Genomic DNA, 18,407 nt, shown 5'->3' with positions numbered 1-18,407 from the left:
GTACTGACTTTTTAACACACAATGTAATCTGTGAGCAACGATTAATCATAACATTCCCTCTAACTTTGTGACAAGAGAGAATATCCTAAACTATGGTCACAGATCCGTACAGCCCCCACAATGTTACACAGTTCACCCTCCTAGGGTTCTCTGATATGTCTTTCCCAGTTCAGGTCATCTTAATGATATTCCTCCTGTTTGCCTATACTCTTTCGCTGGTAGGTAATGGCCTAATCATCCTGACTGTTACTCATAGCCCTCAACTTCACACCCCCATGTACTTCTTCCTGAGGGGCCTGTCAATACTTGAGATCTGTTCTATCAATACTACTGTTCCCAAGGTTCTTGAGCTCTTCCTGTCAGTGGATAGATCTATCTCCATCATTGGTTGTGCTGCTCAGATGTACTTTGCTGTTGCAGTGTCAGAATGTCTTTTCCTTGCAGTGATGGCCTTTGACCGGTTTATGGCCATCTGTTGTCCTCTGAGATACACCTCAGTGATGACTACAACATTATGTTACCAGCTAGCAACTGGACCTTGTCTTTTAGGTTTGTTTTGTTCAATTGTCAACACCAGCACGATATTTATGTACCCTTTCTGTGGTTCTCACAGAATTGCCCATTTTTTTTGTGACATCCCACCTCTACTCAACTTAGCCTGTACAAACACCTTCAAAATCGAGCTTTATATCTTCATACTTTGTATATGTGGAGCTTTACTCCCATTCATACTAATCTTCTGCTCCTATATCAAGATCGTGACCTCTGTATTCCTCCTCAACTCATCAGAGGCTCGTCAAAAAGCAATGTCCACATGTGTTTCTCACCTTGTCTCTGTTTTAATATTCTATGGGTCTGCTATGTACGTGCACCTGCGCCTTGGGGCACCATTTTCTTCTTACAAAGATAGAATGATGGCCATTTTCTATTGCGTCGTAATTCCCACAATTAATCCCCTGATCTACAGCCTGAAGAACTCAGACATGAAGGCAGCTCTGAGAAAACTCAATGTGAAAGGTTTGATAACTGCTGCTCATTAAAATGGGAAACATTGTGTAAAGTATATGGCTGGTAAAGGTGAAATAAATACTATTCTAAAATGAATGACATGTAATGGCTTCTGCTTGTTTACCACTATACAGTATATCATACAGATTATTCAGCTTGTAGTTCTGATAGTTGAATAGTTATATAGTTGTCACAGTTTTATAGTTGTCACAGATATGTAGTTGTCACAGTTATATAGTTGTCACAGTTATGTAGTTGTCACAGATATGTAGTTGTCACAGATATGTAGTTGTCACAGTTATGTAGTTGTCACAGTTACTGTATGTATAGTAGTTGTCACAGTTACTGTATGTATAATAGTTGTCACAGTTATGTATTTGCCACAGTTATGAAGTTACCACAGTAAGGGGCAGATATGTCAAGCAGGGAAAAAAGTGGAAAAGTGGAACATTGGAGACGTTGCCCTACAGCTTCAAATTAACTTTTACTGTAATTGTATAGAATGTATTTGATAAATGCTACCTCAAAGCTGATTGGTTGCTGTGGGCAACTTCTCCCCTGATTCACTTTTCCAGTCTTTTCACTGCTTGTTACACCAACCCCTAAATGTAAAGTAAATGTAAAGTAAATGTAAATGTAAAGTAAATGTAAATGTAAAGTAGCACATTCTTGTTCATGTTCCATATTTCTATATTGTGTTACTGTAGATTATGTTATTAGTTGAAAAGATACTACTTACTATGGTACTGGGATACTAATTACTATGGTAGAATGACTATGAACTGCTTGGACATTATAAGTTTCTGATGTAGGTTGAATAATGACTGTAGACTAAGGATCAAATGTAATAGGCCGTGATTTGCTGGAGCCGATGCAATTCTGGTATAATAGTCACTAGATTTAGAGGGGGAATTAATCCTGGCTTTGCCTTAGAACTGATTGTGGCTGTTAATTTAATGAGTATCTCAGCAGTATTAAGTTGTCTCCCAAATCGTGGCCTATTACTGTACATCTGGCATTATTTACCAGTGACAGATACCTGAGGTGCCCCCCAATTAGGTGGAAACTATGTACTTCATGTTTTTGGGTTCTACACACACTTTAGGGTTTTGGAATTCACAAACTGTACTGAATAACCTTTATGAAAGTTTGTAAATTAAATGTTAAACCGTATTATTTTGAGATGTTTTGTTCTGTTTTTTAAATCATTTAGCATCGTTTACAGTCTATAGGGACCTCACAGTTGCTAATTTTTGGTCCACTTAGGAACAAATCCAGCTTACAGTACAGTATGTGACTGACTACACAGAACAGCAACTGCGCTCCTAGGATTTAATTCTTATCCACTGTAATAACTGCATTGAGTACTATTGGGGAAAAGGTGCTAGATAAAATACACAAGGGCCGAATGATGTAGATTTGCACCTGAATAGATGAAGTTTGAATGCAAGGGGGCAAATGCATATGTTTTGCATGCAGGAAAGTTACCGCCTAGTTTTTAAAGTAGCAAATATAGGCCATTAATATTACACTGATCTGCCCTCCTGACACTAAATCTGCCCACACATATTACATTTGCTCCCCCTGTAGGAGAACTTGGATTTGCCAGTTGCTGTATTGTGCTTGGTAGCTGTAATTCCATCTATATCCATTATCCTTTGAGTGGTTGATGGAAATGATTTTCCTCTGAATATTACATTCATTATCCTGGTGTTTTTTTTGTTATTCATTTTAAATTGATCACATATCCATCCTCACATCAGTTCTCTGTATTTCTGCTAATAGAAAATGGCATTAAATAAAAATGAAACAGACAAAAGTAGCCCCAGTTACAGTAGGTATAGTAGCAGGACAGCAGATTACAGTACAAATGTATATTTTTTTTTGCAAACCATTTGCTTCTCCTATAATATTATATCCTACAGAAGTGCCCTCTTATACTCAGGCTTCAGTAACGCCAAATAACGTCTCTCAGCGCAAAATGTGTCTTATTCTCACAAATACAACAACTGGAAGCGATAAAACAGCATTGCTATCATACATGTACCATTGGGGCTTGCAACATGTTTACATCTGTCCACAAAATTCGAACTCCAAATCTATTTTAAATGGGCCCCGATGCAGCAGACGTGGCTTTTCCTCTCTCCAAGTTCCATTGTGTTTCATCTGCAACTTTTTATGAGTGTAAAACCAATTCATGTGCGTTTAAAGTCACAGCGCTGTTCTCTGGTACACTGTGAGCTGCTTCTCTAGTACTGTACATTGTGAGCTGCTTCTCTGGTACTGTACATTGTGAGCTGCTTCTCTGGTACTGTACATTGTGAGCTGCTTCTCTGGTACTGTACACTGTTAGCTGCTTCTCTGGTACTGTACATTGTGAGCTGCTTCTCTGGTTCTGTACACTGTGAGCTGCTTCTCGGGTACTGTATACTGTGAGTTGCTTCTCTGGTACTGTACACTGTGAGATGCTTATCTGGTACTATTCACTGTGAGCTGTTCTCTGGTACTATACACTGTGAGCTGCTTATCTGGTACTGTACACTGTGAGCTGCTTCTATAGTACTGTACATTGTGAGCTGCTTCTCTGGTACTGTACACTGTGAGCTGCTTCTGTTGTACTATTCACTGTGAGCTGCTTATCTGGTACTGTACACAGTGAGCTGCTTCTATAGTACTGTAAACTGTGAGCTGGTTTTTTGGCACTGTACACTGTGAGCTGCTTCTCTGGTACTGTACACTGGGAGCTACTTCTCTGGTACTGTACACTGTGAGCTGCTTCTCTGGTACAGTACACTGTGAGCTGCTTCTCTAGTACTGTACACTGTGAGCTGCTTCTCTGGTACTGTACACTGTGAGCTGCTTTTTGCTGCATCTTCCTCTTACAGTTCCCTTGACTTTGCCACCTATTTTACATCCAATATTAATGCTATATGGCATATCATCTCCTCCAATCACTCTCCCCCTGTCCCATTTTTTCTTTACTCTGACTGCTTGTCCACACTGTTCTCCTTCTCACCTGCCACTGGAAATAAAGTCCATGCCCTTTACACATCCACTCATCCCTCCAGCATCCCACTTAGCCCCATTTACAGGCACTTTCTTGGCTCCCTCTCCAGATAATTGCTTCTACCTCACATTCCTTTTCAATCAGTCCACCTTATCTGGTATTTTCCAATATTTCTTCTTCACACATGCTCACATCCACCATCAAAAAACCCTTTATTGACCCTGAATCTTCCTCTGCAACTAATACCCTATCTCATTCCTTCCCTTTACCTCCAAGATTCTTGCTCTACTTGTATATAGTCACCTCACCTCTTTCCTCTCCTCCCACTACTTCCTTGACTCTTATTTCCACTGCCTCCACAGAAACAGCCCTCATTATGGTAACTAATGATCAGTTTGTTTCTAAATCCAAGGATCTGTTACCTCTATGCATCCTTCTGGACCTTTCTGCAGCCTTCGCTACTATAGATCAATCTCTCCTCCCTCAAACTCCCAATCCTGTGGTCTCCACAACTCTGTCTGCTCCCGATTGTCCGCCTACCTCACTAACCACTTCTTCTCAATTTCCTCCACTGACTGAAATTTTGTCAACATGAGAATGTCAACATGGTGATAATGTTGAAATGCATCATGTCAATATGCTAGGTATGATGACACTCATCATGTTGACATATAATGTTGACACATTATTATAATGTCAACACAACATCCCTGGTGATCCAGTGGTGACTTACCTAGAGCAGAAGGTCCAATGTTTTACGGGTTCGAAGCTGACATCAGGATGACTTAATGTGGATCCTGCATGGCTTCTGGTATAAGTATGACTAATCATAACCCCTAATCCTCCCCCTAGTGCCTAACCCTGACCATACCCTTCCACAGCCTAAATTTAACCCTCCCCTAGTGCCTAACTCTTACCCTACCCTTCTGCAGGCTAACCCTAACCCCTTTCTAGTGACAAGCCCTAACCCTACCCTTCTGCAGCCTAACCCTAATCCAATTTCTAGTGCCTATCCATAAATATACCCTTCTGCAGCCTAATCCTAACCTTTGCCCTAGTGCCTAACCCTAATTCCCTCCCTAGTTCCTAACCCTGACCCCACCCTTCCACAGCCTAACCCTTCCTTAGTGCATAACCATAACCCTACCCTCCCACAGCCTAATCCTAACTCTCTGCTGCAGATCTGTGTGGAGTGTCTTCGTTTCACATGTTGACATTGTGCACATGGTCTACTGTACATTCTGCACATACTAAAATTTTCAATGTCGACATTTCAACAATGTGACATCATACCTGATGAAATTGTGATGTCAACATTATGGCTACATCCCTATGAAAGAGATTGGTAAAGAGATGTGAGTTCTCCTCAAAATGAGGAAGAATGTGAAGATATGAGGGAGGTATTGCAAGGAATTCCATTTTTATTCCAGCAATAAAATGATATACTAGATGTTATATTAGATGGCCTTATAACCGAACAGACTAAACAAGATGTTCCCTATTTCTGACCCTAAATGCTGCAAGAACTGTGGTCACAATGGTCATTTTGCCCCTTAAAATGATGGACCTGCCTTTAAATGTTCTTTTTTTCTGTATTCCTGTCCAATATAAAATAAACACTGTAACAAATTGGTAAGCATTATTGCCAAACACTGTGAAGAAAACTCAACTCCACCCCTTGTCTTAAAAACCATGTCTAGCAAATATTATCTATAGAGTAAAAAGTTATATCTTCTAAACTGAAAGACATTCAGCGTTGAACAGAAGTCTATTTTGCAGATGCAACTTGCAATTTTAAGCACACATCTCAGTAGAATCTATTATTATTATTATTTTATTTTTTATTATATTTAATATATTATCACTACAGTATGTGTGTAAGCTCTGCTCTACTTTATCCACAATGTAGAGGCTAAGATCAATGCATTTGGTCATCACTGTTCAGGAGAGTGAGATCCCATTTGCTTCATTATAAACCCCTCTCACATTCACATGGTGGAGTAGTTTCAGATGGACTGTCCTTTAGCCCATAACTCCACGTGGAGTGAAGTTTCCACTTGAAATGGGCTGCCCATGCACATATACCTTCCCTTAGCTCACTTGTGGGCACACTGCAGTGTGTGGCTCCAGCATACCTGCTAAAGCAGGATGTGTCTCTGTGAGACACCTATAGATGCAAAAGGCAGTAAATATGTTACACAACTAACAGTACACAACAAAAGGCGTGTTTACACAAAAGTAACAATGTGTGTAACTGCACCCTAGCAATATCTAGGAATGATACAATCAATACAAAAAATATATTTACATGGTTATAACAATACAATAGTAGAAATATTAAGCACAGATTTTATAAGAAGGTGTTCCCTGTAAACTAGACCATTTTGTCATAGGAACATTTTGTATCACTCAGAGCCTCATGTGGGTTTGGACATAAACATTATTATTCATTTGTTTGCTATACATTACTGTACTGTACTTTCTGTACTGTTTATGCACATGAAAAACAAACTTGCACCCATAAGCATATTTTATTGCATCTTAGGGTGGTATACGTTCAGGAAGCCGGCTGATGCAATGCCGACAGCCGGCTTCCCGACTACTTAATCCTGGCGAGGGTTAAATGAATGGTGTCGAAATCTCGACGCCTGTCATTTTACTTACATTGGGAGACCGGCGCCCGGCATCCCAATCGAAGGGATGCCGGGCGCCGGGTGAGGACAGCCGCGGGGGGGAGGGTTAGGTTAGGGGCTCCCGGGGGGAACTTAGAGTTAGGCACACCCCCCGGAGGTTAGGGTTAGCTAGGGAGAGGGAGGGTTAGGCACCCCCCCGGGGGACTTAGGTTTAAGTGGCATGGAAGGGGGGGTTAGGTTTAGGCACTTAGAGGGGGGATTAGGAGGGTTAGTGGGTAGAATAAGATTAGTTTATACTTACCTTTAAGCCATGCGGCCAGCGATATTTCATACTGAATGCCTTAGGGTGCCCTTTGCTTTAAAAAGTGTAATGGGAGTGCTAAAGCATACACTGAGTACTCTATGGGGGGGATCTTGCAAATGCAAACAAGGTAGGCCTGGACTCAGACACATACTGTATGTATCTATTGACAGTATTCAACCCCTGGTGCAATATATAATGATGTTGATTGTGATCATCTCCAGGCACTTATGATTGGTTGATTGCATCTAGACCCGCCCACTGTTAGTGACTACGTTATACGCAGATACAGCCATCTATTCAAATCACTTAGTTGATGTTTGTATTTGTAAAGCAACAGTTAAGGAAATTTTAGTTGTTAATGGAAGGTAGTCAATGTTTTTATTTAGTAAAATTACTTTTGTTGTTTTATTTTGTATTTGTGCTTAATTGTATTTTACATTGTAAGTTCACCTTTCAAATTTACAGTATGTATAACACTGTCCAGACTCTTCAATATAGACATTTAGTGGGTACAATTTGGTTAATGTGACTTGCATTTACTATGAACACTGGTAAGCCTCATCTCTATGCTCCTCAGTGTCAATTCATGATCATGTAAATTGCATGTTACATAAAGAATAATAAACAATATAATTCACATTTCACAAATGTGTTGGCTACTTTCAACATTATAGTTTTTCTTTGTTATTTTGTGAAACAACTATTTACATAGAAACATAGAATTTGAGGGCAGATAAGAACCACTTGGCCAATCTAGTCTGCCCCTTTTCATGTATCCTTTAGGCAATTTCAACCCTATTTACTCCTTACGTCTCTCAAGGATATTCTTATGCCTATCCCAAGCGTGTTTAAATAGTTCCACTGTTTTAGCTCCAACCACCTCTGATGGGGGCTATGCCTCTTATCCACTACCCTTTCTGTGATGTAATTTTTCCTCAAATTTCCCCTGAGCCTCCCTCCCTCCAGTCTCAGTGCATGTCCTCGTGTTCTTGTACATCTCTTCCTCTGAGCCTCCCTCCCTCCAGTGTCAGTGCACGTTCTCGTGTTGTACATCTCTTCCTCTGAGCCTCCTCCCCCCAGTGTCAGTGCATGTTATCATGTTGTACATCTCTTCCTCTGAGCCTCCTCCCCCCAGTGTCAGTGCATGTAATCGTGTTGTACATCTCTTCCTCTGAGCCTCCTCCCCCCAGTGTCAGTGCATGTTATCGTGTTCTTGTACCTCTCTTCCTCTGAGCCTCCTCCCCCCAGTGTCAGTGCATGTCCTCGTGTTCTTGTACATCTCTTCCTCTGAGCCTCCCTCCCCCAGTGTCAGTGCATGTCCTCGTGTTCTTCTACATCTCTTCCTCTGACCCTCCGTCCCCCCAGTGTCAGTGCATGTCCTCGTGTTCTTGTACATCTCTTCCTCTGAGCCTCCTCCCCCCAGTGTCAGTGCATGTCCTCGTGTTCTTGTACATCTCTTCCTCTGAGCCTCCCTCCCCCAGTGTCAGTGCATGTCCTCGTGTTCTTGTACATCTCTTCCTCTGACCCTCCGTCCCCCCAGTGTCAGTGCATGTCCTCGTGTTCTTGTACATCTCTTCCTCTGACCCTCCGTCCCCCCAGTGTCAGTGCATGTCCTCGTGTTCTTGTACATCTCTTCCTCTGAGCCTCCCTCCCCCCAGTGTCAGTGCATGTCCTCGTGTTCTTGTACATCTTTTCCTTTGAAGAATGCTTCTCTCCTGTCCCTTGTTAAAACACTTCATGTATTGAAAGTTTCTATCATGTCCCCCCTTTCCCTTCTCTGTTCCAAACTATACATATTAAGATCTTTTAGTCTTTCTATGTAAGTTCTGTGCTGTAGGCCATGCACCATTTTAGTTGCCCTTCTTTGTACCGTCTCTAATGTGTCTATATCCTTCTGAAGATATGGCCTCCAGAACTGAACACAGTATTCTAGATGAGGCCGTACCAAGGACCTATACAGTGGCATTATCACTTCTTTTTTCCTGCTACTGATTCCTCTCCCTATGCAACCAAGCATCTGACTTGCCTTCCTCATTGCTTTGGTGCATTGCTTGCCTGCCTTCAAGTTTTCTGAAATGGTGACACATAAATACCTTTCCTCCTCTGTATTTTCTATTATAGGCCCTCATTCAGAGCCACTCGCAAACAGCAGTCCGCTCGTTGCGTTCTGATGTTGACTAACCACGCATGCGTCGGTGTTACACTGCGCATGTGCGTACGGCAGTTTGCGAGCTTTTTATCTGTCGTTCCTAAAATAGCGTACAGGAAGTGACATGTCAAATGTGATTGACAGAACAGGGCGTTTTTGGGTGTTGACGGGGTGGAGATGGAAAAACGCAGGCGTGGCGAGGCGTTTTTGGGGCGTACATACATTAGCAGATGCGAACGTCAAATGTGTTCGGACCGTCACATACGTCACTGGAACATCCTCTTTCCCTTCAAAATGCTCGCACAGTTTAGGGTCTGGATTACTCGACCACATTGGCGATGGCCTTCTCCTCCGTCCCGGGACTCCACGATGTTGCAGCGATTAATCACGGGTGGTCACAAAAGCAATTAGTGTTGTATTGAAAACCGGCTTGGTATGTGTTTGAAAAGCAGTTTATTGGGATAGCACAAAACCGTACGCAGGTGGAAATCATACCTGGATTACACAATCAATTGGCGTACATTTTTTGGGGTTTTTTTTGGCCTCAATTTGTTGTTTATGGCCTATTGTGACAATAATGTCATCATGTTTTAATTAGCTCCCCTTTTTTTTTTTAATGTGCAATTTGCATCGTTATGTGTTTTTTTAAACGTTCCTTCAAGAGGCCTTTTTTTTATACAAATGAAATGGTTTTTGGTGTCCTTTTTTGCCTTTAGGGCCAGGATTAAATGTAACCCATTTGTCCAATAATGTCACAATACAATGTCAGATTTTTTTCATAAATTTATTGTTTAAACACAAACCAATTGGCATAATATTTTTTTTTTGTTTTTCTGCCAAAGATACTTTTTATCAAAAAAAAAAAACAATAACTGATAACATAAACGTACAAAAATAACTTAAAAACATTTCACAAGAAAGGAGAGGGAAGTTTTGACCAGAAAGGAATATGAGCCAAGCACAGAAGGAGTGTGGGAAAAGTCGCCATTGCTGTCACCGTTTTTTCGCCCGTTTGGATGGGGGAGGGTGGGCGCCAGACCGGGTCCGGGATGCCATCGGGCTGGCCTGTCCAGAGGCAGATGTTGTGGCCTCTGGACTAGGCACAGGGCTAGGCACATTTGGAGGATTGGCTGATGTTGTGCCAGAGGTGGAGGATCCAGATGTTCCGGCAGGAAGGGAGGTCGGCTCCACCATGTGCTGGCGAACGAGCTGCTCCAGGGCATCGGCGATGCGGATGTTGGCCCTGGTATTTTCCGCCAGGGCCTGACCAATGGTCACGTTGGCCGCAGCATTTTGCTCCAGGGCCTCAGCCACCCGTAGCAGACTGGCGTCCATCCTCTGCAGAATCTCCGTATGGAAATCCGATTTGAAATTGAGTTCTGTGAGGAGGCCCACTGCCTGCGAGGGGGCACGCCCTGGACTGGCTTCTGCAGGGTCCTCAGCCGGATGTACTGGTTCCTCCCCTGCAGAGCCAGCAGAAATTCTGCGGCCAAGGCTTCCCTCTGGAGCAGACTCATCCGCCTGTGTCTCTGTTGGAAAAATGAGAAAAGACTCACATTAGAATCTACATATTGGCACAATAGCATTTCAGAGTTGGTGACATCACAATACTTACCTGGGCCAACATGAGGAGCCGCAAAGTCTGGCATGTCCATATCCATGTTGGACACGCCAAACACCTCCACAGGCTGCACACACCCCTGTGCCAGCTCTTCTAAATCCGTCAACTCCAATGACACAGGGGTGGGACCCCCACCTGTCCCCCTTGCATGCCTAGCCCTGTCCGCGAGTTTTTGCTTTAGGCGATATTTGAAGTCGCCCCATCTGTGGGGAAAAATGGAAGCCATTATCCTTTGGTTTAAAATGGGGTTTGTTTTTAGGGGGGGCAAGGGTTTACTTACCGCCGTTTGACATCCCGGGCTAGACGGACATAATCACCCACCGTATTGACAGCAACGGCTACCTCTTCCCACATTCTCCACTTCTGGCTTAGACTCATATTCCTGTCTGCCTGTGGCAGGATGTCCACACACTTCTGGATCAAAACCTCCATCTCCTTTCTTGTGAAATGTGGCTGCCTTTTTTTTTTGGCCGCTTTGGCCGGAATACTGGGCCCAGCAGCCTCTTCCATGTCATCCTCCTCACCTATTTGTGTAAATTTACAGAATTCACAAAATCACAACTTGCCTCATCTTATGTTTCAAATTAATCGTTGATAGAAAATGCATGAAAGACTTACCGCCTGACTCTTGGGCATTTTTTCCCTGGTCTGTCGCCATGTCTGCGGTCCAAACAAGAAATTCACCAGAATTTGAATGTGTTTTCGTGACGTATTTATACATGCGTCCTTATTTTGCGGCCGCATCATTGATTGTGCGGCCCTATGATCCCTCCTTAATTTGTGCGGGAAACGAAACACTATTTATGGCTTGGTGTGTCTCAAGTCGAGGTGGCGTTTTTGGATTGTTGGAGGTTATCTTGGCTGGAGTTTATTGATTGTGTAGAAAGGAGTTGGAGGTTGGATAATCGTTTGTTGGTTAGATTTGCGTTTTTTTTTCCGTTATCTTTGTTGGTTTATATTTTTGGGACCTCGTTTGTTGATTTGGTAAGTTTTGTGAAGTCTAACTTTTGTTCAATTGTTGTTTCATTGTGTTTCGTATATTTTGTAATTTTTGGATACCTAATTTATTCTATTTTAGATTTTGTTTATTTTCGACCCCAAAGACCTTTTGATTTTGCATCTTAGATATTTGCTCTTGGTAAGTCCATTTTTTATCTTGTATTAGCGAACTAATTAGCGCATTTTTAGTAGTTACTCTTGTGACTTGTATTAGCGAACTAATTAGCACATTTTTAGTAGTTACTCTTGTGACTTGTATTAGCGAACTAATTAGTGCATTTTTAGTAGTTACTCTTGTGACTTGTATTAGCGAACTAATTAGCGCATTTTTAGTAGTTACTCTTGTGACTTGTATTAGCGAACTAATTAGTGCATTTTTAGTAGTTACTCTTGTGACTTGTATTAGCGAACTAATTAGCGCATTTTTAGTAGTTACTCTTGTGACTTGTATTAGCGAACTAATTAGTGCATTTTTAGTAGTTACTCTTGTGACTTGTATTAGCGAACTAATTAGCGCATTTTAAACAGCTTAATAATCATTCTAACTTTTTGATGGTTTAGCTTTCTCTTTTTGAGCCAACATTTCCACCCGTTTTGATGTACTGTGTTAAATGTCGCTTTGCGGTTTTGCTAAATGGGTGTTTGGCATATTTGAACTTTGGTCTAGCACAAAATGTATCCACAAAAATGCACAGAGTGAAATGTGTCAAGTAATTTGTTGTTTATTTTCAGTTTGGACGTATCATGACAATACCCCGGCATGTAAGCAGCAATGGATGGTATCATCAAGCTAAGTTGTTTTAATATAGTTTGGGGGTGGGTCAAAAGCCTTACTTTTAAATTTTGGAATTTCAGGTTGATCTGGGGAGGATTGTTCTGGCCATGCTCCCGGAAGCCGACCAACCTCAATCTCATCCCAGGCGTAGGCATCGTAGGCATGCAAGGCCCCAGATATTTTGAACACGTGTCACCCTTTTTGGAATGCCCGATGATGAGGTTTTAAGACGCTACCGTCTACCTCCCAAAATCATCATAGACACTCTCTCATTAATAGAAAGTGATCTTGAGCTGCAAATTGACAGTCCAACAGCAATACCACCACTGACGCAATTTATGGCGGTGTTACATTTCTGTGCCTCAGGATCATTTCAAACAACGGTGGGAATAGTGGCGGGCATCTCCCAATCCTCCTTTTCCCGGATCCTGAGGGCAGTGATGGAGGCACTTTTCAAGCACCTCCATCATTTTATTCAAATGCCTTTGGATATGGGTGCCCTTAGTGTGGCCAAGGCCAATTTTTACCAAATAGCTGGCTTCCCACACATCATAGGGGTTGTGGATGGTACTCACATACCACTTCAGCCTCCAGCATGGCTGGAGGCAATATTTCGAAACAGGAAAGACTATCACTCCCTGAATGTAATGGTGGTATGTGATGCCTCCCTCCAGATCCTGTCCCTGAATGCTAAGTTACCAGGAAGTGCACATGACTCCTTCGTCATCCGGCAATCAGGGATATGGCAGAAATTAACCAACCTACAAGCTGGTGATGCGTGGCTTCTGGGTAAGTGGAGACCTTTAGTACATAACAATGTTAAGCTTGATACACAGTGTTCCTGATGTTGTCTCTTATTTTTCACAGGAGACAGTGGATACCCTTGCATGTCCTGGCTGCTCACTCCTTATTTGGCTCCCACACCAGGCCCACAAAGTGAGTATAATTCCGCACTTACAGCCACCAGGCAAGTGGTGGAGCGCTGTATCGGCCTTTTAAAAGGCCGATTCAGATGCCTCCACCGCTCTGGTGGCGAGCTCATGTATTTGCCGGATATGGTGTCGAAAATTGTGGTCCTGTGTGGGATATTTCACAACATCGCCATAAGGAGTGGTGTCCCAATGCAGCCAGAGGATGCCTTACCTGAGGATGGCCCCCCCGAGGTTGGTCGGAGGTCAGTATGTGGGGGGGCCATACGCGATGATGTGGTGGCCAGATTTTTTAGGTAAGTTTGACCCAAACTACAGTGTTTATACCTAATGTGTTTGTGTTTGTTTGCGAACATCTAATTTAATTTTATTTTTTCACCATCTTCTGTTTGTTCACATAATCTTTGCCACTCCAACGCTCACTACTTCCTGCTACCCTTACCAAACCTGGATCTGGTGATTTTGTCCATATATTCTGGAACCCATATCGCAACGCCATGTTTGTGGAATCATGTTGGCATGGTCCTTCGTCAACCAGTTCTTGATTGTTTTTTTTAATTAAATATTTTATTTGTATGTGTTGTATTTGAGATTATCATTGTTTTTTTGTTTTGGGACTGACCACTTTGATTTCTCATTTATGTTGTGAATAAATGTTTGGAGAGTGAAATGGTCTTCCTTTTTTTGGACGTTAACAGCAAGTGGAACCAGGTTAACACACTTTACAATTGACTAAGGGGTAATCCAGTACTGACACCAGTTGATGTAAACTGAAATATGTTTGCAGGTTCCCAACCCACACCAAAAGGAAGCCTGTCCAAACCTTTGGATTTTGAAGATTGGCCTAAGCAGCTTGCACACCAACTAGGAACCTGTAAAATGGCGAAATATCTAATTGACACTACACCCAAAAAGGGAAATGACATTGTTACTGTTATGTGTTTCTTGTGGCTGTTTAACATACAAATACAAAATACAATCTAACTTTTAAAAAATGGAAATCCGTGCAGGAACAGTCTACTTATGTCAGGGAAAACTATTTGTGTTTTAGAAAAAAAGAATGAGCCAGAACGTATATTAGAACTTAAAAATTTATTTAGAAAACGAAAAAAAACAAAAAAAACTACTGGCGAAGGATGCCAGACAGCCGGTCAAGGGCCACAAGAAGGCCAATTACATGTTGCCGCATCTGGCCAACACAATCCTCCTCCTCTTGACGACGCCTCTGTTCCTCTGTGGGTGAGAAAAGTGTGTGGATTAATAAAACAATAGGGAATCCACATTAAATAAACAAAAACACAACGAAATCACTCCTAAACCGAAAAAAAAAAACCAAAACAAAAAGGGGGTGCTGGCAAAAATACAAGGCCTATGTACAAATTCACACAGGTGTGATATGTGTATGTTGAAATCAGCAGGAAGAGGTAAAGGCAAACTGCTAAATCACCAAAAGTAAACCAAACAAGCACGAATAAAGGCACGACACATGATTACATACAAACAGTTTGTGGTTAAAAAAAATTAGAAATAAAAACATACCGGGAGCCAAAACGGGAGCTCCGGAAGTCCCTCCATGTTCCTCCTCGGAGGAGCCTTCATTCCCCAAAGAACGGGGAGGGGTAATGATGGACTCCGGGGAGGGGGTAATTGGAAGAGGGGTGGGTGGAGGAGAGGGGGAAGTGGGACGGAGGGGAAGGAGGCCCGACAGTTCCGGGAGAGGGTCTGGGAAGGCTGGGGAGGAGTGGGGTATAGGGGAAATATTTGGGGTGGAGTGTTGGCTGGGGGTTGGGGATAGTGGCCGGGAATGCCGTCTGGCCGGACGGTGACAGCGTAGTCTTGGCTGTCCTCCTAAAATATGTCAAACAAATTGAGGTTAGTTTCTGGGCAAATCCGGGGCCCAAATTAAAAATAAAAAACCAGCAACAAAAAACATGCAAAAAGGAGTAGAATGAAAAAAACAGAAATAGAGGGAAAACAAGCACACGCTGATATGAGGACAAATAATTAATAGGACAGACAGGAAAACATGCACACGCAGATATGAGGACAAATAATTAATAGGACTGACAGGAAAACATGCACACGCAGATATGAGGACAAATAATTAATAGGACAGACAGGAAAACATGGTTAAATAAATGATTATTAGTGGTGCGCTCTGGGGCAATTGTGATATGTGGATAATGGGCCCGAAAAAAATGAAGGAAAAAAATGAAGGAAAAAAATGAAGGAAAAAAAATGAAAGAAAAAATGAAGGAAAAAAATTATTATTATAATTATTATAGTCCCGGTCAGGGACTAGGAACGCATGCCATTATTCAGTTGTCTAAATAATTCTGAGAACAAACTGTCTACAGATTCAAGTCAGGACTTTATGTTGAGACATTAGCTGGACATTTTCCTTTCTTTTATAATAATTTTTTTCCTTCATTTTTTCTTTCATTTTTTTTCCTTCATTTTTTTCCTTCATTTTTTTCCTTCATTTTTTTCGGGCCCATTATCCACATATCACAATTGCCCCAGAGCGCACCACTAATAATCATTTATTTAACCAATTTTTTAGAGGTTGGGATACCTCTACCAGTGGAGCAGCTAGGGACAATTTCAAGACAGGATTGAGAGCGCTATAAACCCCTTAATTTAAGACAGGAAAACATGCACACGCAGATATGAGGACAAATAATTAATAGGACAGACAGGAAAACATGCACACGCAGTTTGCCCCACAAACACAAACATGAAAACCACAATACATAACACTTACTTTCAACGATCTGCATGCGAAAGCATGCCAGCAAGCGGGGCGTTCGCCGTTGCAGGTCTGACCACCTGCGCTCAAGCTGCCCGATGTTGCGGCGTGAACCCATCGACCGCAGGCGGGACCGTGCCTCCGCATACGCGGAGCGCTTCTGCCGGTTGGTGATGGGTGGAGGCTGGCTGGTGATCCGCCTATCCATCACCTCCGTAAGCACCAGCAGCTCGCACCTGGTGAATGCGGAGGCTCTCATGATGGCAATGGAGTTTTTCATACAAAACATTTTTGATAAAGTGTGGCCAAAATTTCTGATTGGCTAATGTATTTTGGAAATTAACAGGAGCAATTTTATTGGTTAGTGTATGAGTCATGTGTTCAACAGGGCCACAAATCTCTGGAGAGTTATGATAGGCTTGATGCAGTGACATGCGTTTGCAAATTTAAATAAAGAAATGAACCCCGGAAAATATGCGGGGATCCACAGCAATAGAACAATTGTTTAATTGTGGTTCACATGTTTTTTGAACAATAAAAGCGAATGTTCCATCCGTACGTATTCTGCGGGTAAACACAAACACGGACAAGAGTAAAGTTTCTTGCATTGTGTTGCAAAAAAAACAACAATTAAGCTAATTGATACATTGATTGGCATGATACGATTGAGGGAGGTAGGCAGAATAAAGGAGCAGGTAATCGACATCTGACAAGGCCACTTCCGGTTTCACTTGTGCGTGCGTTCCCTTCTTGCCATTTCGGGGATGTACGCTCGCTATTTCGCACGCTCGTTAGTTAGAGGAGGGGTCGCCGGAGTTTAGGGAGGAATTTTAGATGCGAACGAAAATACGAGCGAGCCATTGAATTTAAATATTTTTGTACGTACGCCTAACATACGTGCGCCCGCTTGCGAGTGGGTCTGAATCAGGGCCATAGTGTCTTGATACTATATTTAGCCTTTAGGTTATTGGGACCCAAGTGCATGATTTTCCATTTTATGACATTAAACTGTAGTTGCCATGTTCTTGCCCATTCCTCTAGTCTACCCAAATCCTCAGTCATTTATTTTACCCCTCCTGGTGTGTCTACCCAGTTGCATACTTTTGTGTCATCTGCAAAAAGGCATACTTTCCCTTTAATATTATTTGCAATATCACCAACATAGATATAAAAAAGCATTGGCCCAAGTACTGATCCCTGGGGTACTCCACTGGTAACATTTGCCTCCCATGAATACACTCCATTTACTACAACTCTCTGTTTCCTATCCTGCAACCAAAATCTTATCTATTCAACAGTCATAGAATCCAATCCCAAGATTTCCAGTTTGTTTATCATTCTGCGATGTGGGACTGTGTCAAAAGCCTTACTAAAGTCTAGATAAGCTACATATATGGCCCCCCCTTGATCTATTACTTTGGTCACCCAGTCAAAAAAAATCAATAAGATTTGTTTGGCATGATCTCCCCTGAGTAAATCCATGCTGTTTGGGATCCTGTAAATTGTTGGATTTGAGATTTTCCACGACTCTTTCTTTTAATAGTGTTTCCATAAGTTTTCCCACTACTGATGTAAGGCTCACTGGTCTGTAGTTACTTGCTTCTTCTTTGCAGTGAATTTGCAAATTATAAGTTTGCAGAATTTGTAAACTATCAAATAACTATGGATGGCTATGGTCAATTACATCTCATTGGATTAGGAGTATTCCTGATTTATTTGTAATAGGATCATGTCTCAACCAGTACCAGTCTGTTCTGAGCTGGTCCTGGTTGTGAAAATACAGGGAGGAAAAAATGCAGGGGTCTACTGTATTTCATAAACCTGCACCGGGCTCAGTGAGCCAGTATTGGATGTGGAAATAGAGGGGGCAAAATGAGTAGGGGTCCCCTGTATTTTCCACAGCTAGCACCATACTCTTTCTAGTGGAGGTGTAATGCCACATACATGGGACCCTTTCACTGGGTTCCCCAGTCAAGGCATTCAACACCTGAATGCTAGTCATCCCATGTCAGGGATCTCGGGGGAGGTGGGGACCCCCCCAATAAGGGAGGGGGGGTCAACATCTCCCAAGGCTATCCCCACGGTATGCCTGGCACCCCTGGGCTGTGGGTGCCAGGTTGAATGTGTAAAAAATAAAATAAATAATATTGTCTTTTACAGTAGAACTAGAGGTCCCAGCCAACTTCCCTCGCATACTCATACTAGGAGAACCACAGGTACCATGTGGGCCATT

The 18,407-nt window shown here is 42.3% G+C and overlaps 2 protein-coding genes across 3 annotated transcripts in view; both read left to right on the top strand.

Moving 5' to 3' along the window:
- The window catches only part of LOC148477384 (uncharacterized), a 428,950-nt gene that overhangs the window by 218,707 nt on the left and 191,836 nt on the right, over positions 1 to 18,407 (top strand). The window lies entirely within an intron of this gene.
- On the top strand, positions 93 to 1,040 carry LOC148477387 (olfactory receptor 2G3-like). Its single transcript, XM_088456801.1, has one exon. The coding sequence runs from the start codon at positions 93 to 95 to the stop codon at positions 1,038 to 1,040; it is 948 nt and encodes a 315-aa protein (XP_088312927.1).

The sequence above is a fragment of the Taudactylus pleione genome, unplaced genomic scaffold (genome assembly GCF_031769625.1).
Source record: "Taudactylus pleione unplaced genomic scaffold, aTauple2 ptg000720l, whole genome shotgun sequence".
NCBI classification, from domain to species: Eukaryota; Metazoa; Chordata; class Amphibia; order Anura; family Myobatrachidae; genus Taudactylus; species Taudactylus pleione.
This window is presented reverse-complemented; position numbering and strand designations above follow the sequence as displayed.

What these genes read in the sequence shown, in the direction of transcription:
- LOC148477387 (XM_088456801.1), top strand. Translation starts at nt 93, where the DNA reads ATGGTCACAGATCCGTACAGCCCCCACAATGTTACACAGTTCACCCTC.